This window comes from Colias eurytheme, chromosome 7 (assembly GCF_061535395.1).
Source record: "Colias eurytheme isolate Ceu_HAF_F1 chromosome 7, ilColEury1 Martin Lab GWU primary, whole genome shotgun sequence".
In the NCBI taxonomy this organism is placed as follows: Eukaryota; Metazoa; Arthropoda; class Insecta; order Lepidoptera; family Pieridae; genus Colias; species Colias eurytheme.
Window position 1 is genome coordinate 2,094,331 of NC_142986.1, and position 23,506 is coordinate 2,117,836.

A 23,506-nucleotide genomic window follows, 5' to 3' on the forward strand; every position below is an offset into this window, starting at 1 on the left:
ACAACATTTTTCCAATAACTCAATTACGAAGCCAAATCGTGAACCTTATAAATAATTATCCATACGTCCTCTTCGTCCCATTAAATGAATATAAAGTGATATTTCCTCAATCGCACGACCTATTCAGCGACGTCGAATGAACAGCAAATTTCCTATTTATTATATAATAATATTCGAGTTTGTTTAGTACGAGGTCGGCGGGGAATCAATTTTGTCGTTCTCACGGACAATATGAACGCGGGCGTTGAGACGTGCTGGATGATTGGCTAAACCACGTTCTGTAGGTGCATGGTGATGAACTGAGCGGTTTCAATACACCTCAGAACCTGTTTAAAAAACTGGCTAATTAACTGCTTCATGTACCTCAGAATCTGTTTAAATATTGAGCTTATTGGCTATGCTTTATGGTAGAGCAAAGGGTTAGGTGGTCCTACTTGCGCGGAAGTAGGCCACCGTGACCCTAAATAGTAGGGTTAGGTAGTCCACCGCATGTTAGGTGGTTACCGCCCGTAAAAACTAGTAATACTGGTGGTGTTATACTTGCTTTGTTGGTCTTTTAATTAAAAATACACCTATTTTCTTGAAGGTTGTATTCACTTGACATTGACTGTACTAAGTAGGTACCTACTGTTTGTTGAATGTTGTAAATTTTCAGGATCACTAAACAATCGCAAATACCTAATTGTATTTGAGTTTCGGAATTAATATTGAACCTTTTACCTTTATTACAAGGAGAGCAAGTAAATCCTGGGTAATGGATATTGATATTTAATCCCTTCACCACAAAATGCGGAAACACACAAATCATTTAAAAAACATTTTCCCTAAATTTTCTGTGAGAATGTGGATCATATTGCTAGTTACAAAATTCAAGCTGGAACGTGCCAAAGTTTTCAAATTTGTCTAATTCAAACAATTCGATCGTTTCTCCGAAGTGATGATGTTTACTTTATATATAATTTATTGAAGTGTAATTGCTTTGCTGTTCTGCTTAAACAAAATAAATATTTAATAATTATAAATCGCACAAATTCCCAAAAACCTTATAATATAGCCATGATAGGTATAACCGTATGAGCAAGTACGTTTTCAGACTCAGTAGTGTGTGTTTTATTAAACTTTACAATTCTTAAGCAACATCTGATTAATATTATGTACCTACCTACTTTTGTAAATCAGCTTCTTATTCATTTACATTAAATACTCAGAGGTTAATAACATGGCCATAATAATATATACATACAAGACAAAACGAATACATAGATATCTTATAAAAAAAATGTTGTGTGGTTTTATACCTACTCGGCAGCCGCGATACACGCGACATGCGCTACACAGACCAAAAAGTTTGAGACGATGTAATAAAAGTTTCACTTTAATATTGGTATTAGGTAGCTGTAAGTGCTTTATTATTTATGTATGTATGCTATATAACAATACACAAATCTCATAGGATCGTCCATCTATATTTACATAATAACAATATATGACCAATGCATTTCCATCAACATCGTACGTATTTATTTCATTGTGTACGTGATGTTTAATGAAAATGTACTTAAATACAATCACGTCATTGTATACTGTACGTATTTATTACATGTTATTTATATGGCCCAATAAACTTTAATATTTCGTAACATGTGTGACTCATCCAGAAACTGTATACGAATTGTCAATAACGAAAACAGCAAGGAAAACATTAAAACGAACTCATTAAACACACGAGAAATGTAAAATCGCTACATACAACAACATGACTGCAATATTTCACACTAGAAATAATGCAGGAGTTTAATTGAAATGCAGCAAGGCAAGGAACGGAGCACTTTTAGCGATGACAAGCTCTTTCGAAGGAAATTCAGGTCACAAATCAGAATCGTATTTCAATGACGTTAAGACTCCAACACGTTGGAAATAAGATGCGCATGTTGATTAGATGAAGATTATTCCGGGGGGATTATTTTAAAACTTTCGTTCCACTCTAGTCAACTATTGTCCTTGTATTTTTATAACAGTGCAGGTGCAATGTTTATGTATGAAATCGAGCCACTGTAAACGGGGAGAGATAAAATTTCAAATAGTTTTCTATACTACGATTATATAAATATTACGACCTCTCGAGGTCTCTATAGTATAATACAAAATATGTTAGTTGTAAGATAGATAGTAAAAGATCATAGGTACATAATTTGTCGGAATTATATTGTTTACGTATAAGGTTCATAATAAGTATAATAATAAATTACCTACAATTCACACATACTAGTCCTAGTACACAAATACACACACGTATGCAATTATGCATAACATATTGATATAGTATTGTGTTTTTCTGCAAAGCTTTTCCTTTTTATTCTTTATTAAAATTAATTACTCGAGTGTTCAAGACACAATCGCGTGATTGGGAATCCATTGCCGATATTTTATGTTATGTTTTCTATTTAAAATATCAAATTGTTCAGGAGGGTTACTTGTAATTAATAGGTATACAATGATGATACGACTGCGTCCCTTTTTGATCAAGCCAATCCACGATATCCAATATCTTTGATATCCCATTAGATGGCCAATACAAGAAAACGTATTACTGTCCCTTACAATACACGTCTAACTTGTTAGCGGGGTTCTAATAAGGCAACATAATCGGTAACATAATACAAATTACTTCAAGACTCCCATTGTTACGGATACGCGCTAGGGCTTTGTGAGAACAATTGGCCCTTATTACGGGTAGCTCATGATCCCGAATGGGGTAATTTCATCAGACGTTATTAAGGAATGATCGAAGAGCGGATGGGTTTGAGTCATGTGGAAGGGAATTAATTGACGATGATTCTGTATTAGGATCCGGGTAAGCTTATGTGTTTCGTAAGGTGGACGGATAGTTGGTAATAGTGATTGTCTTGGACTACCTATTGTTATGAATGGATACGTTGGAAGACAGTATATTATAGTACTGCCACCTATGCACCTTAATTGAGTCAAGACCATAAAGACAATTAGCTAAATGTTTCAAAATATCATTTTCCACTTACCAAATATTATTTCACAATGATCTTTCTATAGACAGTATGAAATAAGTCTTGATTAAAACACAATATTAATATCAGAAAGACAAACTTTATTCCGTCTTTTGATATAAACTTCAACACGACGACGAAGAGGAAATTGTAAATTAATAAAAATAATTTCCACAACACTCGGGTGAGTACAAAATTACACGACAACGTCCCACCTCATTACATATTATTCATAGAAAATTATACGTACAAAAAATCCCACCTCCGCGTTAATCTCCTACAATATAAAGAGATATTAATATTGCGGCCTCAATTTCATTTTAATAGAGCTCCTAACGATTCCGTTTATAAAGCATTCACGATTCTTCCTTTGGTCCAATAAAATCGAGATCGTTTATTAATCTCGGATCACAATCGCTGCTATTGCTATGATTATGTACTTAATATTCAGATATGGAAAGAATACTAATGGGGTTCGATGATAAAAGGATGGTTAGTGGGAGCGGCTCGTTCTTAATGTGCAGCCTTTCTTTATTTTAACTTGATGATACTAATTGATATTAACGTATTTCTGTAAATGGATATACTTAAATGTTCCCTTTTCATTAAATAAGTGAAATATTATCAAAGAATATCATTTCCTAATTTCCCCACTGAGAAATTCATTTGTGTGTAGTATCACGTATTGCATAAACTTTACCGTTTGAACCCTCATACAATGTTCCTCAAGTTTGTCCCCATATTGGCAAATACGAGTTCAAAGTACGGAGCCTATAGAGTCGTAACAAGTCAACTACTTGACTTCATTTAATATTATTAACGACAAACCAACGTGATCAGTACGTAATTGTGTCGAAAGTTTCACGTCCCGTAGTTAATTTAACATGTTTCTGATTTGCCTATTAATCGTACGTACGCTGAGTTTGCGAACTTTGAAACTAAATCCCATAATGTAGTCAGATTGTGTTTGGAGTTAATATGTTTGTTACGGTATTTGTGGAGCACTTTAGTGTTTGCCGGCTGCTTTAAATCAGAAAGTGTTTGCGAAATTAAATATTCCTTTATATTTATATTTACTTTATAAGGTTTTTACTCAGAAGTATACCGGAAATCGAGCGAGAAAAAGTGGTCTAGATAATTTTCCTAGAAAGATTTGTACATGATATTAGAAAAGCAGCATTGCTTTTCTTTGATCCTATTTTAAAATTATCTTAATGTGCTCGGGGCTGTATTATTTCTATCTTTGAGTACATTTTAAGCTTAAGACGAATTCTGCGTTGCGAATCTTATACACATGTATCGTTTACAGCCGACGTACTTAATTTTATATTTTCGTTCAAGTATCTATTCCAACGTTCACATTAATTTCCATTTTGTTCTTGTTTGAAGATAAATTTTGGAGCGTTGAGCATAATTTCAGCGGCACACTGTAGTCACTTAATCATTGTGTCATGCCAAAAATTAGAATGATTTTCACATGTAACACACCTCGGTGTAATAAAGAGGAGCGTCCGTGGCCGTTTCCACGTAAAATATTTTTTCCCATCATGCCCCGGGGGCACATTAACGGGCATTGTATGATTTCGTTTGCCATTTTTCATCGAAGATTTTCGGGAATCCACAGCTGAAAGATATGTATTTGAATTGAACGGGTTTTTTAGTAATGCCATAGCTTTCGAAACTTCGACGTTATTAAAACGTATGAATTGGTAACGTTTGCAGCGATAGAGATATCGATCCTAAACTTCGAATTGAACAAAACTTATATTAAAATTGATTGGTTATATATATTAATTTTTAAATATTAAAACGTTTGTTAACCTGGTAAATTTAACATGACTAATAACGATACAGATATAATAGTTCTTCATAATTGCATAAGAACAAGAATGTTAAACAATACCTACTAGCATTTGTATATTTCTATATTTTATTAAAAAATATTTTTGTGCGGAACACTTCATACCTCATAACGAGTCACGCTTAGCCACGTTTCACCGTGCGACATGATCGAGAGGATTATAGGCTTGTTTGGGCATATTTTGTTTGAGAGTATCGAACTTCCCTTTTAAATAACCACCGATTGGTGTGGTTTCACGCTTCGTAATTGGTTTTGCTGTTATAGGAAGTTTTATACATTCATAACGTAATATGAACTGTGAACGGATTTGGTGTAAGCCGTGTTAAAATTGGAAGTCGGTTTATGATTCTGCAAGAATTAGGTCAGGTCTGTTTTAACACTGCATAAGGTCACAAAACCTTACTGCTAGACGACTGCTCTTTATTACTAGGGGTCTTGCTTTAAATGACCTTAAATGTTCTCCAAGTTATATAGCTGATAGATATTAATTATTAATATGATGATAATTATTCGTTGGGAATCTTAGTCCTTATATAAACGTAATGATAAATTTGAATTTATAAGTATAAAGTAATTATTTGGCAGGAAATTACGATTTAATGGCATGAAATGAATAGAGTTTCCTAACCGGTATATTATTAATTTCATTACAACGATTATATCATTAAAATATATTAAAAAAGCTCTCGCAGAATGTATGTATGAATGAATAAATTGTGTATCCGTGTCGAGAGTGTGAATATTTTATCCATTTAGTTTCGTAAATAGTTAACGGTAAAACTAAAACGGCAACAAAACGGGTCAATGAAAGGCAAAACATTAAAAAATTCCTATGTACGTACACTCGTATTTTCAGTTTCCATAACAAAAATCAACGGAATGGAAAAAACTTCGAACACTGCACTTGTTCAGTAAATGCAGCGTTTTAATGTTAAGCATGAAATGCAGCCACACTAGAGCTTATCAAGACAACATTTTTAATGAAATTTGGAATTTGTCCAGAAGCAGCCGGCGATCTATAGCCTTCCAGTCTACAATTAGCGACAATTGTATTGTTATGAAAGTATATTTTGATATTTTTAACGAATTTTTTTATGCGGTTGTATAGTAATCTCGCCACAACCTATAAGGAATTATTAATGTTTTAAGAGTGTTTAGCGGTAATGAAATTAATTATTAGATGGACATCACAGCTCTTAAGCGTTCGTTGCTATATTTTGTTTTATCAATTCACGGACGATTTAAAAAATCTTCTATCATCTTCAAACTAAATTTTGAGACGATCATAGAGACGTTTATGTTCAGTGTTTATCTATCAAATAGTTAAAAAAAGACGTGTGGCACTCGGGGACTGCCGCGGTAAAGCTATTGCATAGCATGCCTTCAAGCCACACCTCCGTGTCCGTCGGAGTGGGGAGCGTGAGGTTTTTCGTTACGCAATTACTGGTTTCGGTCCCCGCGCTCAAGGCCCGTGATAGAAGCTATGCCATAGCTTAAGGCGTGAATCGGGTAGAATGACCTTTTAATACCGAAAATTAACTCTAGTTATAACCGTTTCTCTTCTTAGATTCTTAATGTACATATCTAAAAAAAATGTATATTAAAGTTTCGAATATGATAAAGGGCATGGTTGTTTTAATTTGTTTATTTTACAATCAGGTTTTTTGGAAAAAAATCATGAACTGAGGTCGATTTTTGGACTTTAAACCAAAACGCTAAGTCAATATAACGTCAATTATTGTAGTATTTTTACAGTGTGTTTATGAAATTGAGACACAGGGCATGGTTGTATTAAATTTTGATTCCATACCCAAATATCATTTTAAATAATTTTTATACGTACTTTTACTACGGTAGATTCGCGCCGGTCCCCCGATCCCGCCTTGTAAATCGTCGTCAAGGTCGCTAGCCCCTATTAACGCCTTAATATAACACTAAAATTCTTTCCAGGTTTCGAAGACACCCACGTGATGATATTCATAGGTTTCGGCTACCTGATGACATTCCTGAAAAAGTACTGCTACAGTGCGCTCGGCTTCAACTGGTTCCTTGCAGCTCTGGTTATACAATGGGCCCTGTTGTGTCAAAACTTCTTTCATATGAAGGACAACACTATTTTTGTTACCAAGAAGTCGCTGCTAGGTAAGTTTTATTTTTGGTAAATAATTAGCTATAAATAAAATTAAGATTATAAAAGCGTGTCAAAAAAAATGTTTATTTATGGTTCTATGCATTTTATTATAACTTATTAGTAGGTACGTCTGTTAATCTATGAGTTTTTGATATAATATTGTAAATGCCGAAGATTTTGTATGTTTGTAGCAAGCAAACTCTGATACTGAACCGGCTTTGAAAAGTATTCCCCAATCATCACTATTCGAAAACAACGTAATTTCTAAATTACAATGGCTATTACTTTGTTTGTTTTTACCCCGGTCAATTCGGTTCAAACTAGTTTAATATAAGTAGGAATATCAAACTCAAATATAAACATTCAAATATTAATTAAGAATACCCTTAGTTTCCGAATGAATCCTTATTGTAATTGTTACTCGGTTTATTAACATTACCGCGGTTACCTGAAATAATACAAAATTAATATATTCTTTACACTTAAATAACAGTGGAATGAATCGCATTGTGGCGTATAAAACAAATGTATTTTGTATAATTACGAGCTAAAAACCGCGGCGTGGTGAGGTTAACCTGTGTTTTCACTCTTTGTTAGACTTTGATAATTGTTTGAGTGGCAATTGAGGGGAGTGATAAGTTAAGATTTTTTTTATGTAAATATAACGGGGTTTTTACAATAAATATTATGGTATAATTAATTGTATTTGGAGATTTTGCATGTGGATTTGTTTAATTATATTGTTGTAACAATAGTATAAAGTTCAACTCAATCTAAATATTATCATTATCGATCTATAGGATAAAAAATAATTTGGAAAATCCAAAAGTGCACGCCTCATAATTTTTTTTAATAATTATTTATTAATTATTATTTTTGTTTATTTAATAACAATTAAACCACATCGAATCAGACCCTGAAAAATGAAAGGGTTCTATTCCTGAGCATACTCAAGCGTAAGAGAAAAAAAATACTCGATTAGTAAAGTATTTCGGTCGCTATCGTGTTAACAAGAAAATCCTCCGCACATACAGACACACGGACGTCCAAGATAGAACTTTTTTAAACTGTTTTTAACTAGTTTAAATAACAAAAATGACATCAAAAATATCATGAATGTTAAAAATAGTGTTTTTTCTTAATATGTGTGTGTATGTATTATCTTACAAGTGCAATGTATGATACATAAAGACATTTTAAGTTTGAAAATTCAGATGTTTTGCGCGAAGTGACAGTAGTACCCACCTCAACGCTTCGCTTATGAGGCGTGCAATATTAATTCCAGATTTAAGTGTTTTGTACTTCTATCGTTCGAATTTGCACAACACAATTTCCATAATGAATGTTTACTCTATCCGTCCTTATATCGCGAAAGATAAACAAAAATATCCACCTAGTCTGATTTAAAAGTCACGAGCGTCATTGAGACGTGCGTAGAAATACTTCGTACAAACATTGTTATTTTTAACGACTTTATTCCAATAATATAAATTTTATTGATGCTTTTTCAAAAATAACAAGACGCACATTTAAAATTGGATGAAAATCCTCGCTGATACTTTCATTTAAAAACATCCTTTATCCATTAATAAAATAAAACCCCGATTCATGTTTTCAACTTCGGTGTTTAATTAAAATTTGTATGTCTGTAAAATATTTTTAATTAATACTCTGTCATTTGGGTGGAGTGTCAAAAATCATTAGCATAGAAAAGGTTAACTCTTCTCTTCTGTTATGGACATTATCAGTGGTTTCTCCCAACGTTTATGCATCGTTTACTTTTTAATTATTTTGCGATAAGATAATTTGGTCATTTTATTTACCATAGTTAGTCACAATTCAAACACGTCAGGGTATTCAGATGTTATAAGCAAAACATAAGGATAAAAATTTGTGGAGAGCGATATTTTCTTCGAACTCTGTAAAATTTAAATATCTAACAGACTAAAAAATAATGACATTTTTATTTTTCACAAAAGGCATGCGTATAAACATACATAATAATATACGTAAAATTGTTCACCTCTTATGCAAGTTGTTAATTTGTTAGTGCAGAAAGATACTTCAATTTAATTTTTAAATAGAAAACTTTCCAGTTAGCTATTTTCTAGTTTTCACTCAGTATGTTTAGCTTACGAGTACCTACGAGTTTATAAGATAACGAAGGTAACTTATAAATTGATTATAAATTACTATATTAACCTTTATTTACGGTTATATACAGTTTGATAAGAGATTTGATTTGCTTATCATGAAGACTTTTCCACCAGAGGCGGATATAATGTCGGCAACCGTGTTGATAACTTTCGGAGCGGTGTTGGGCGCGGCGAGCGGGCTGCAGCTGCTGCTGATCGCGATCATAGAGACGGTCGTCGGCTGCTTCAACTTCTGGCTCGTTGAGAGTGTGTTTAAGGTGAGATTTTATTGCTCATATATTAAGATTGTATTGCTCATCATGATCGTCGAGGCGGTCCTCGGCTGTATGTATTTGAGTTTACGAAATTACAATTATTTATCTTTTGCAAATGGTGGAGGTAGCGGTAATATCTCAACCTACAAAAAAAACATATTTTGAATAAAATTAAATACGCAAAAATATTCAGTAACATTCAGTATTATAATCATTATTTAACAGACGAATTCATTATTTTAATCCCCAACATAATAGACTTGAATGCACGCACCGTAAATTTTGAATCGGATCAAAAAATTCGTTGAAAAATCTCGCAAAAAATCATCCGGGAACGGCGGCACGTTTTAACGAGGCTGTAGCTATCTTGCGACGTGTCCCCTTTTCGATATGCCCCTGTGTACACAAGAGATATTCCTTTCATCTATATTTCGTGGAACAAGGAATGGAGTTGGAGCAATATTTGCATTTACCATAAAATATACACCGAAAATGCCATGAATAAACGGTATTCTTTCTAGCTCTAACGGTATATTCTTTGGCAGAAATGTAGGAGTGTTCGGTCAGAAGATACCCAAAATATACAGTAGCGCTCAAATATTACGATGATTCCAAACTGTTTTTTCAAGTATCCTGCAATAACTGGATGGAGTCGAAAGTGGGTTGATAGTTTGGTATTAGTTTCAATTCAAAAATTGTTTTCACGCCGGGATAGATGCTTAGTTCTTGTTATGAATTTATAAATAAGTCAAACAAACAATAATCTAGACATGCATTATTTTAAAGTTGGTGATGAATGAAAAATAATCCCAGCAAGGCTGATAGCGATTTATTTCATTTGCTTTGCAATAAACATAAAACTTATGTAAAACTTTACAGAAACGTTTAATTTTAATTCGACGTACCTATATTTAAAACATAAAGTACCTATAAAACTATTTCAAGTTTCAATGTAACTAGCGTCCATTCACACCATTATCTAATTAGAAACTGCAACAAGGAACTCAGATGAATGCACCTCAAATGTTCTCGTTAATTGATGTGAAACGCATAGAAACGGAGAGCGAATTTTCCTGCTGGGGTATGCCGTATGGGGAGGATGCATTTTACATTTATTACATTAAATGATTAGTATAGCTTTTGTGCCCTGTATTTACTTAATATAATTATATAAATAAAGAAAAAAAATACCACCTGTAATTATTTTAGCTCTACCAAGAACGACCGAAGAATGAAAATGTTAAGATACCTCTAAATTAAAATGTGTTAAATATTAACTAATAGGTACATATTACATTATCAAACTCCAAGCTTAATAGTAAAAAACCTGTTAAAATTCAACAACTTAATTTAAAATTCGAGTTGGCATAAAAATTACCACGCACTCAAATATCGATGAATTTCTGTATTATTCATGAGCTTAAAATTTTCACTGGAATACCTCCACTATTTGCATATATTCTAAACAAATACAATTTTGCTTTTATTTTGCATGCATTTATTTTGCTTTTGTGTTATCACACATTTTTACTTTTTATTAATTTGTATTTATAGATCAAAATTCCATCATATTGTCTGTTTAAATGTTTCATTTATTTGTCCGCCTAGCCTTGTATGTCTTATCAAATCCCGTCTTTTTCGTTTGAGATCAAACTGAGGGCCTTATGGTTTAACGCTCACGCGTTAATCGATGTAGCAATAAACAGTTTATTTCTATAGTATAACAGATTGCCACAACATAAACTTGCATTTGAACTAAAGTCAGTTAATCTTCTCACATAATATTCTATTACACATTGACCCAATCCAGCTCAAAACCATACAAAAATCACTGCTTTTGTGTCAAACATTAAAAACAAAAGCTTGCACACAAGACCGTGTGTCCTAGAAATATGTTATTTCCCACCAGGCGGCTGATGTAGGCGGGTCGATAGCGATCCATGCGTTTGGAGCCTACTTCGGCCTCGGCGTGAGCCTGGCTTTGAAGCCGCGCAAAACGAAAAACGAAGCCAGCACCGCGCCGGCCGTCGATCTCAATGGGCCTAGCTATAGCTCCGATGTTACAGCTATGATAGGTATGGATTTTTTAAGTGTTTCATTTCAGGATTTTTTGTTGTAAGGAATAAAACACATGAACTATTTTTTTGGTATAAATATCTTGCTATTAAAAAAAATATTTTTCCCAATAGTAAGTTATAGGTTTCTTCTATAAGAGCCTAGATCAACGATCATAAAATCGTTTAGTCGTGAACATCACGTTTCTTTTGCTCTTGACATTTGCAGATATTAAAAACTTTAGTGAGCAGAAAACTATTTGGTTATTGGCAATATTTCACGAAGAAAAAGTCTCGTATATATTCGTAGAACATAAGATCATCTTTCCATGAGGGAAATCATACTGATTTTATCAGACTCCATTCAACGTATTTTAACTGAAACGCAATATTTTAGGCATTTGTTTGAGAAGATATCAGCGTCGCGTATCGTCGTGGGAAAAAATACATAATACCCGTACCCCTATTACAGAAAATGTAACAGGAAGCTGTGAATAAAATATTATTTTTATCTATGCTCGTGGGCTTTTGAGCACCGCCAGAATATATTATTATAGAAAAGTTATGACCAATAGAAACCAAGTTTTATGCCGCTGTCGGCAAAAACAAATTTAGATGGAATCTCTCTCTAGGTTAGGTGATGATTTTTGTGTTTTACGTGGCGTTTGTAAGTTTAGGGTTTTATCAGGGTCCTTTAGACTTTTTTATAGTATGTAATAAGCGAGCAACGCCCTGGAAAAAATGAAAATAAGCTAAACTCAAGTACTAGGCGTTTTGTAATGGAAAACTGTCAAGCGTCAATTTAATGCCTCGCTTTTTAATAAGTTTTCTTTTCTGTTTTCCGATACTTTAAATATAAACTAAGTTGAAAGCGTGAGCAGGCAATTTATATATTTAAAGGTTATAGAATATTATGAGTATGTCTAATAGTGAATCTTCCCACGGTACTGATGAAATAAATACAATCATAGTACCTAAATTATCTCGATCTATTTAGGAAATTACCGATTTGTTTAATATCTAAATATTGATAATATGATGAAAAATACGGACTGGTACCAAATTTGTTGTGAAAAAAGTCAGATATCACGGGATATTTTTAATGTTAATATTTTTACATAACATTTTAAACGCTCTATTGTTAAATATTCGATGCTTGTTCGAGATATAATAATGCTGATGGTCAAATGTGCATTTCCTATATTGAGATAGCGCAATGAATATTTTATACTCTCCGTTTATAGATATTTCCAGTCATACACTGCTGATAATATTTATGAAACTATTTTAGTATGATCTAAAATTTGAATGGAGTAGTTATCATATACATTTCTTAATGGAAATGTTCTAAACTTAAGTTTAATATCTTGATGCACTTATATATTATTTAGATATTTATAAAATAAGAAATAATAGAAAAAATGTGGTTTTAAAAAGAAAATAAATTACCATTGAATAGTCTATTTCATGTTATAGGCATACAAAGTATAGCGAACGAGTCTATTTCATGTTATATAGGCATACAAACTTAACGATGCTAAACCTTAAATATTATTTGAATTGCTGTAACTATTCATACTATTTGGAAGCAAATTTTCGACTAGAAACTGATAATAAGAAAGTTTTGAAATCCTTATGAGCCTTCATAAATTTAAGGGATTATGTTCTTTGCATTACTTTAAACTTTTTATACAATCATTTAACTCTTTCTCTCTCATATCAAATTACTTGAGCGTGAAAGAGATAGTAAAATGTATGTAATTATTACAGGTTCCATCTTTCTTTGGATTTACTGGCCGTCATTCAATTCGGCTCTCACCAGCTCTAACGGTGAATACCAAAGGGCAGTCGTCAATTCGTATTTATCGTTGGCTGCAGCTACTGTAAGTATTTTATTTAAAACTTTATAATATTATGAATAGTTGGTTACGAAATGTATTTAAAAGTACACTTACCCTTAGTACAATTTTTACTTATTTATATTTTATAGGCGTGTGTTTGATTGTCTTTCTTTCACGTCGCCACAGAGCGATTTTATATTATCATGACTAGAGGTCCGCCCCGGCTTCGTCCGTGGTACATATTTCGCAATAAAAGGTTGCCTATGTCCTCTCTCGGGTATCAAAATATCTCCATACCAAATTTCATGCAAATTGGTTCAGTAGTTCAGGCGTCATTGAGTAACAGACAGACAGACAGAGTTACTTTCGCATTTATAATATTAGTATGGATTTTTGTGTCTGGTGATAGGAGGCTAAACTTAGAGTGACATAGGATACGTTTTACAGAAGTGAAACATTTCACTTTTAAGGAAATTTCCTGTATTCGCGGACGAAGCCGCGGGCAGAATGCTAGTTATAAATATTTTAGAAAAATCAATCTTTTGTTTTGTGCTATTTTTAAGATAAATTTCAATTTAGTTTGTAGAGTAAGAGCTATCAAGAATGTATAAAATAAATAAACAAATCTCAATGGAAATGACTCCTCGGATGAATATTATAATTTAATTACGTAATTATGATCTTGTCTGTTTTAATGAGCAAACTAACCCCGGGGTGAAATGGAAACACATGGTTAAATATTGGATTTACGATTAATATAAATAGCTATATTCTTTATATATAAAATTCTCGTGTCACAATGTTAGTCTGCATACTCCTCCGAAACGGGTGGACCGATTCTCATGAAATTTTCTGTGCATATCGGGTAAGTCTGAGAATCGGCCAACATCTATTTTTCATATGTACCACGGGCGAAGCCGGGGCGGGCCGCTAGTATAAATAGAATATTTACGCCTTTCGGAGCAATACAAAGCTTCGTTGTTGTATTGAAATAATGAATAGTGTCAGTTATCAGTTTTGATAACGTTTAAATGAACTTGTTTATGCCATGATATATTGGAATAACGCACAGGAAATTATCAGGAATGTTATATTCTACTTCCGATCGAAAAAACATGAAATAAACTGTCAAATATACAAAAATGCCTAGCCAAACTCTATAAACTACTTTTGGCATTCATTATGAATACTAATCATATCCAGGAGGATCGTCTAATCCTTTTTATGTTACACAAAATTGTAAACATCTAAAACATACTCTACTTTTTAATGTAAGGTAGATTTGTATTAAAATAAATTTGCACCGCTGCTCTATTCATTAACATGTTTTTATACAAAATAATCTGCAAGCTGCTTTTAGCTAAATACAAAAATAAAACTATAAACGTGAAAATATCTCCACCAGTAACATTCCTAAACATCTTGATAACATTTTCATTAGAATCGAGAATTTGTTCTTGGTGCAAATATTTTAATTTAAATAGTTTTAAAAAGGTTTTCCTTTAATGAATTCACTTTCAAGTTCTTAGGCGAAAAGGAGTTTAATCGTGAAAGAGAATCTGTATGGAATTGTATTGCAGTTTCAATGTATAATATTTAAATATAAAATTAGTGATAGGTTTATCAAAAATTTTAAGGTATTTTTAATCCTTACCTTCTAGCTGTAATTCCAAGTCACAAATAATTAAATTTCTTAATACGGTTAGCAATACTATGAGTCAGTTTATAACATGATATTAAACGAGGTAGTATTAATTCTATCATACAGTAGTGTCCATGGGCAATTAGCTAAATTTATCAATACCACACGTATGTTGATAAGTTATACTCAATAGTTTCTATTTGTGGGTGCTTATCTATTAGTAAAGTTTAGCTATATGCAACAAAGAATACCTAATTCAAATTCAATTTTTTTTTTCACATTTTTTGACGTGACAACGTCTTATAATTCGATAGCGCCGGCTGCACGCACGAAAAAACATGACTCATGCGGCGTTACCTCGCTCTGAGGCGTTCCATGTAAGGCTTGAAGTGCAATTGACAGCGCGGAACGAGCGACAAAGAAGCACAATCGAACGTTGTCACGTTCAACTATCGTCAGTAAACCGACTTTACAGACAATTAATTTTTTTTTCCTATATACCAGGTAACAACATTCGTATTCTCATCCCTGGTAAGCCACCACGCTGGCAAGCTAGACATGGTGCACGTACAGAACTCCACGCTAGCCGGCGGCGTGGCGGTGGGCTCTGTGTGCAACATGCACATCAGCCCGGGCGGCGCCATCGCGGTGGGGATCGGCGCGGGCGTGCTGAGTGTGCTGGGCTACCGGTACTTGACGGTGAGTGGTGTTGCTAGGCAACGGTGTTTGTTGCTGGTTGCTAGGCAACGGCGGTCGCGGTGAGGAAAAGGGAGTCGGTGCGGGCGCAGCGAGCGTGCTGGACTACCGGTACCTTATGATGAATTGATGTGTTGGCGCGTCTCGTAGTAAGCTAGATAATAATATTATGGTGCCCGTGTAGAACTTCGCTTTTGTTGGCTCCTGTGTATGTCGTGTTACATTAAATGCAAATTTAATATAACGTTATTTGTCGGAATTAAAAAAAATATTCTGTCTTGGTTTTTATTTAGTTCAATTCCAAGAAGATAAAAATGTAATGTTTCAGTAGATAAAAATGTAAACATAGTTCTTACTTACAAATTCGATGATTATTTGCATTTTATTTTAAAACTATTTTTATAAACTGAATTTTCAACCTAGTTTTGCTTTGATACAATTTTAGATTGCATTTGGATCTATTTAATGACAACAGAATGATATTATAACCTTAATGCTGATACGATAGGCTCGCGGGTTATATAATTTGTCAAACAAACACAAAACTTGATTTGTTAGCTGCTTCCAAAATTTTCACGGTTAGAAAAACGTTAAATTGGATTAATATTATCCATTTTCTTGAAGAATTACGAAAAAATATTTTATGAGTGGCAAAATTCAATCCAATATTTACGTTTATACCAGTCTGAAATGATCATTTTTTACAATCTAATTGGATATCTTAATGCTTAATATAAACTTATTAATTATATGACTTTTGTGCCTGGAGACAGAAGGAGAAATTGACATGGACTTCTTTTTACCGCATCGTCTTATTCCCATAGGAATTTTCTTTGACACATGCAAAGCCGCGGGCAAAAGCCAGTATAAAATAATTATGAAATGTACAATCACATAACCGCAAGTAATGCGCATTGACATCGACATTGCGAGGACAATATCTCCGGAATGTGGATCGTGAACTGGCCACGCCATATCTTATTAAATTTTCTTTTGTCCCACTATTTTATTTGAAAACTGGGAACATGCTATTGGAAGATAGAATGCCGATCTTTTAGATACCATTTGAAAGTGTATAGAGTACTTGGTATAGAAGCTTTGTGGTTTTGAGGGAGACTAAAATATATTACAACTTCTAAGGATAACCAAGAACTAAGATAATCCATACTATCCATACTAATATACTAATATTATTTTATTTATTTTATTCTTTATTCTTATTCTTAATATATACTAATATACTAATATACTAATCCATACTAATATTATAAATGCGAAAGTAACTGTCTGTCTGTTTGTTACTCAATCACGCCTAAACTACTGAACCAATTTACATGAAATTTGGTATGGATATATTTTGATACCCGAGAAAGGACATAGGCTACTTTTCATCCCGGGAAAATGACGCAATCCCGGAAATCCCACGGGAACGGGAACTATGCGGGTTTTTCTTTGACTGCGCGGGCGACGCCGCGGGCAGAAACCTAGTATTATAATTTATAAAAAAAAAAACATTCGATAAGATTAACAATAATTTGTAAATAAGTGATCTAATATTGGAGTATTTTTAAGCAAACAATAAATATTAATTAATAAATATCTCAAGATTTAGACGAAATTTCGCAATAACAAAATGATGGACCGTTTATTAATCCTTTAGGCAAACGCAGGTTTCTCAGAAAACCAGTGTTACGGAAGATTTCCATCAAACCTTTTTGGGCATTATCTATTCATTCTTTATCGATATTTAATATCGTTACACCTTTTATCCTACTTCAGTATAGACTCTGTAATTATAAGAAATTAATAAAAAATAAGGTTAAAATATACAGTAATAAGGAAAAGAGTCTCATCCCTATTGACGGTCAACCTGTGATCATGTACAATAACCATTCGATCCAACTATAAATAGAATCGAATCATTATCTAGTTTTCTAGATATCTCTATTATAATTGACCCTTTCAATCGATGCAATAAAAGTGAAAACTGAAAACTTAACAAATTTTTAAAAATCTATGAATGCAATTAATGAATCTTCTCTTTAGTCGTGCGCCACGGTGCTTTATTTCAAGCTGTTTGTTGTCTCCTGTTTTTTTGTTCGCTCTCTGGCCCACAATGCATCTCATTTCTGGCGATCAGTAGCGAATACATTGTACTTTACAAAAATTATGGAATTTTCGCACAAAGTTTAATGTCTATAGTATTAACACTACTTTTCCTCCAGATAACACTAGAAAATTCTAACCTGTATATAATTTTTGTCATACATTATCCTTCAGCCACTCCTAACACGTATCGGTATCCGGGACACATGCGGTGTGAACAACTTACACGGAATGCCCGGGATCTACTCCGGGATACTAACCGTTATATTCGCAGCCGTGGCCACTAAGGACACATATGGAAAGGAACTACATGATGTATTTGAGGCTATACATGAGGTGAGAAAATATTTTTAGTTATTTTTTAATGTTGATTCTTGGTTTTAATATAATGAACAAAAACGCAATCTGAGACCCGAAACTCGATCTCAAACTCAGACTCAAGGTGGAAATTAAACTGACTCAAATTTAAGTCAAGCTCCGATTTTGAATCCTCGTGAAACATATAGATTATTACCCTCAAAGTTAATTTGATGTTGTTATTACAATGTCAAAATTATTTTTTAGGTTATTTTTTTTGAATAGTTTTGTTTAATATTCCACAGGTAAAAATACGAAAAATATAAAAATAATGCAGGATCCCACTAAAAATAAAAAAAATTGCAATACAATTAATTATATTCTATTGAAGTAGGTATGACTTAATTCATCGCATATTTTTAATGGAATGAAGTTTCCAAGAATGTTGTGTTTGATTCCCTTTGAGGAAATTATGTATTGGTATAACATTTAATCAGAGGTATAAATAAATTTTATTGCGTTTAAATTCATTAATACGTGCTTCATACCGAAATTAAAAATACATTCATAAACATAACTCATATTATTTCAATGCCAATAAATAATATTATAGGGACGTTTAGAACTTTTCTTTGTGTATTCAATAAGTTTATTTTTAGCAAGAAATAATTGTTTTATTGTATTTAAAATATAAAGAATTTTTATATTTTATACCATTTACAGGACGGCACGGGTAGGACGGCAAGCGAGCAAGCTTTAAACCAATTTCTGGCTCTAATTGTTACCCTTGCTGTATCATTTGTGGGTGGATTTATAACAGGTATGTAAATAAATTATATTTAAATTTAAATTGCTAAACATTTTCTTAAAAAAATGCCTCATGGCTAAATAATAATATTTTTTAAGCCCGTGGAATGTGGACCTGATGGAATTATGTTTTTTTTTATTACGTAGGTTCTTCTTATAATGAACACAAACATCCAAAATAAATGGAACAAAGAGTTATTTCATTATCATAAGTTACAAAGTAAACAAATGTGTACAAAGGTTAAATAATATATTTAAATGTGAAATTATATGAAGCTGCTGAAAAACCTACTTTATTAAACCAACCGTAACTTAGAAATGTATAAATTTATTTACTAGACTTGATATTAATGTTTGCGATACTTTTTATTATTCATAAGTTTGTATACCACACACGTCTTGCTAGACGAATTTAAATGAAATTTAATAATGTTTATTTTGTGTATTGATTTAGCTAATCGAATAGTCAACTTTAAAGTTTATACGCTCCGTTTAATAAAGAGGCTAGGCCGTTTATTAACGGCAGACGTAACATTTATGCCTAATCTTCTACTACTGTTGAAGCTTACTAAAGATAATAACAATTTATTCTGTCAATCCTCAAGCTTTAATTTTACAAATCAAAAATATCACATCCATATTATTCGATAATCGCTTTAAAGAATTAACGATTCATTCACTCTATATTTTATCGGCAACTGTAAGGTGCACGCACAAAGAATTTATCGCGGATATTTATAAGGATATTACGTTAAACGCCTCCCTGCGCGACTTTGGTAACTGACGCACTCGTTATAATACATAATTTATGGTGCTTTCGCGAACGTTGTACCATAGTATAAAGAGACAAGTAGGCTGACTTTCGACTTTAGCCGTTTTAAAGCGCACAGTACCTAAAGTCGCGAGGCGCAAGGGTATCACTTGTCACATTGATATTTTAAATAATAATTGTATAAACAAACACCGACCGCTCCCAACAATGGCGCGGCCCTCACGAGACCGGTCCATGAGAAGGAACCGAGCGGCGTCGTGTGCGTGTGTCAAGCTTGCGTACGTACATGAAGGGGGGCGTGGCCAAACGCTCTGCGTACATACAAACGGCGCAATTTGTTCGAAGATAACTTACTTTTATCTTTATACTATGGTTTTACGTCGTGGCTAAGCTAAAATGTTACGTGTTTCCACCTACATTTAGTGTATAACGCATCTGAAATAAGCTGTTTTATGCTATTTTGGAACTTATATGTTTCTGTTTACGAAAAATATTATGAATGAATTTTTAAAAGTAATATTTCAGTGTTTCTAATTTTCAATCAATCTCATTTCGAATAAAAATATATTGAAATCGTTGGAGTACTTATGTCTCTGACCTTTTATCATTTATATGACCTCGTTTAATAAAAGCCAAACGTTATAGTTAATCATGATGAAAAGGTGTTTATTAATACGTATTGTATACTGATATTTATTAATACATACACATACAATTTCTAACTATCAGAAACTATGATAAATCTAACGCGAGTGCGGTTTTTCCGCGGTCGGCTTCATTACTGAGCCGTGTTAATGAATACATTGTTCTATTTATTTTAAATGTTTTTGTAGTCAATATACGCTGTGTTTAACTGAGGTTTTTCTAGTTAATGTAATGTTGGATTTACACTAGTTTAGTGTGATTACAAATCAAAGTAGAAAAATAGTTAGATGTGTTGTAAATCTCATTTTCAGAGGTTTAACACGGTATTCACATCTAACCCGGTAAATTTTGTTCTGCCAAGACACCTTTAACATATTTTATTGGTGTAAAAAAGTTAACGATCACAACATTAGAATATATCTGAACAAAAATACATATATAAATTGTTCAAGCTTTTTCGGAGGAGTTGATAAGTTTGTGTCAAACAAAAGAATATTATAAGCATTGTAGGGGAGGCCGGGGTTCAAAGTGCCGGGGGTAGGTTGTTCCGATTGAAATAGCTCCGCCAAGAAAAGAGATAGGAATAAGTGTGAAGTGCATCGCGAAATGTCATATCATCGCGCATTTGCGTCAGTCATTTTAGTGACGGTCTGCCCGCGTGTTAGCGTGGTAGTCGATTGGTGACACTCAAACATTACGTAAGTAAATTTTTTCGTCATCATACTTTTTGGTCTATTTCAATCAATTTTCTAGCTATTTGTGTGTTACTTGCTATTATCTGTCGAGCAAACTATAGTGATTAACTTTTTAATATCGTTTTTGGCTTTTTAAAACGTATTCTATCATAATTGGATGTTACTTTAAAAAATGGAATTTGGGGTTCCAATTTCCTCTGCTGGGGGGCTAGTTGTTCCGCGGAACAACCTGCCCCGTAACGAACAAGTTAATAATAAAATTAAAACTTTGTTTTAGGATGAGAAACTATAAACGAAAAATCGAACGGGGCAAGGTTTCATTTGAGCTTTTGAGCCTGAAGCAATTAAACCTTTACCAAAAGCACCGCCAAGATCGTGTGTAACAACTAAGCGACGAATAAGAAAATCAGCAATACTGACAGATACGCCTGAAAAGAATGCTTTGGCTGAAGAAAAGGCAAGAAAAGTAAAGAGCAATAGTAAAATAAAGACGAAAGAAGTTGAAAAAAGAGTCAGAAGTAATAAAGTAACTGGTAAAAACAAGCGAAATTATAAAGTGGCAAGTAAATCCGCAAATGTTAAAGAAAATGTGAAAAGGAAACTACTGCAAGAAGATAATCATGGAAGTGATAGTGAAGAAGAGACAAGAGACCATGGAATGGTATTATCTAATATATTGCAATTTATATTCCAACTTACGACCAGGTGAACAATGGATTGAATGCGTCATGTGTAAGAATTGGGCTCATTCAAAATGCCTGAAATCTGAAGATGTTCATTCTTATGTTTGTCAAAATTGTAATTCTGACGACGACTCTGAATATTTTTTTAAGTAACTGAAATGGATCTGTTTTTCCAGAGTAGGTTATAAGTTTAGATTATTGATATCAGTAAAGTCATTGCTATAAGACGGAATTAAGAAACTATAACTCGAAATGTTAAAATTTGTTATTTTTTGTGTTTTCATTAAAATAAATAATTTTGTTTTTTTTGACAAGCAAACGTTTGTTAAAGTTGATTGAGTAATATTAAAAATGTTTATTATTCTAATCTCTATTAATTAGGTTGAACTACACTTGTTATTATTGTATGTTTGCAGTTATGTTCATTACATTTTTTAATTTTGTTGAAAAGTTTGTAAAAAAAATTAAGATTTTGTACTTTTCTAAATAAAACTCTAATAAATATTCAATTATACACCTAATTTATTTTATATAATACCTTTCCAACTAATACTACATTATTAGGGACTGGAGTTAATAAGCGGAACAACTTACCTCAGCTGAGGAACAACCAGCCCCTTTGTGGGGCGAGTTGTTCCTTGTCGACTTTTTGCAGAAAAAATATCCTGAGCAATAATATATGCTTATTTCAAAGAACTTAAGTTTACAATTTGAAACAAGGATAAATTATGCACCATTTTATATAGGAATCGTTGATTTTAAACATTTCTATTACATTTATATTGCCTCCGACTCCAAAATCGGAACGTCGAACCCCGGCCTCCCCTACGTATAATCCTCTCGTAACTCAAAATTTACCCGTATTAAATTATAACATTTATTATTATTACCGTCCATCATTGCCACCGCTGGGTTGAACAATAGTATCTATTTAAAACTAGGGTTCTAGGCTTTGTGTTGATATGAAACACACGCCAGACAATAAGTTTCAGCCTCCCCAGTTTTAGTTTTAACTGAATAGAATGTAAATTGTAATAAATTTCTTGTATACTTGTAATAAATCTTCTAGTTATTACGTATCGAACCCAGGACGCATCGGTCATCGACACACAATTGTACAACAATTACTATACGAAGTAGGCGGTATAATTAATAATACGATACATGTTAAGTCAAAGAAAATACCAAAAAATAAAAGAAAATAATATCGCATATTTCTCTTTCAAGTACAATCACAATATCGACACTTCAAACGTTCATAAAGTAGATTAAAAAGTGAATATTCCGCTGAAAGATAACAATAAATATTAGTTTATTGCTTTAGCGAAAACCTACAGCTGAAAAACTAGATCATATCGACCCAAATAAATAGAAATTGTGGAATAGATAGGAATAATAATGCTTTTTGTGTTTGTTAAACTTGTATAAATCTCAATAAAAATACTTTAAAAATAATAAATCTAATCAAAGTTAGTTTATTGTAATAATGTTTTAATATTAATAAATGTTGAAAATATGTTTAAATTACGCTAACACACAATATAATTCTTAATCGACATTCATGTTTCGGCATTATAAATTATTATGTCCTCTATATAATATATTTTGTTTTTTTTTTCTTTAATAACACTGATATTATGTATAATGCCGGTTTCTGAAAAATAGAGTAGGTATAGGAGGATTCTTCAGGGCCTCGAAATATAACAAATATTTTTCAAATAAATCCCCTCAATATTTGAGACGTCAAATTCCATCAAAACTTATTTAAAGCTATCATGAGGAACCCTTCCCCTTTGTCTATTTGTGTTCAAAGAATATTATGTTATACAAGCTACCGAGATTG

The 23,506-nt window shown here is 32.8% G+C and overlaps 1 protein-coding gene and 1 long non-coding RNA gene across 2 annotated transcripts in view; both read left to right on the forward strand.

Moving 5' to 3' along the window:
- The window catches only part of Rh50 (Rhesus blood group-associated glycoprotein Rh50), a 35,588-nt gene that overhangs the window by 7,495 nt on the left and 4,587 nt on the right, over positions 1–23,506 (forward strand). Inside the window, exons 3-9 of the mRNA XM_090103716.1 lie at positions 6,835–7,026; positions 9,286–9,428; positions 11,335–11,500; positions 13,250–13,362; positions 15,467–15,661; positions 17,939–18,100; positions 18,785–18,881. Of these exons, the coding sequence (XP_089959842.1) occupies positions 6,835–7,026; positions 9,286–9,428; positions 11,335–11,500; positions 13,250–13,362; positions 15,467–15,661; positions 17,939–18,100; positions 18,785–18,881 (1,068 nt within the window). The remainder of the gene's footprint in view (positions 1–6,834; positions 7,027–9,285; positions 9,429–11,334; positions 11,501–13,249; positions 13,363–15,466; positions 15,662–17,938; positions 18,101–18,784; positions 18,882–23,506) is intronic.
- Positions 20,802–22,172, forward strand: LOC149906895 (uncharacterized). Its single transcript, XR_016456940.1, has 2 exons — positions 20,802–20,983; positions 21,258–22,172. It is a non-coding gene; the product is annotated as an uncharacterized LOC149906895 (long non-coding RNA).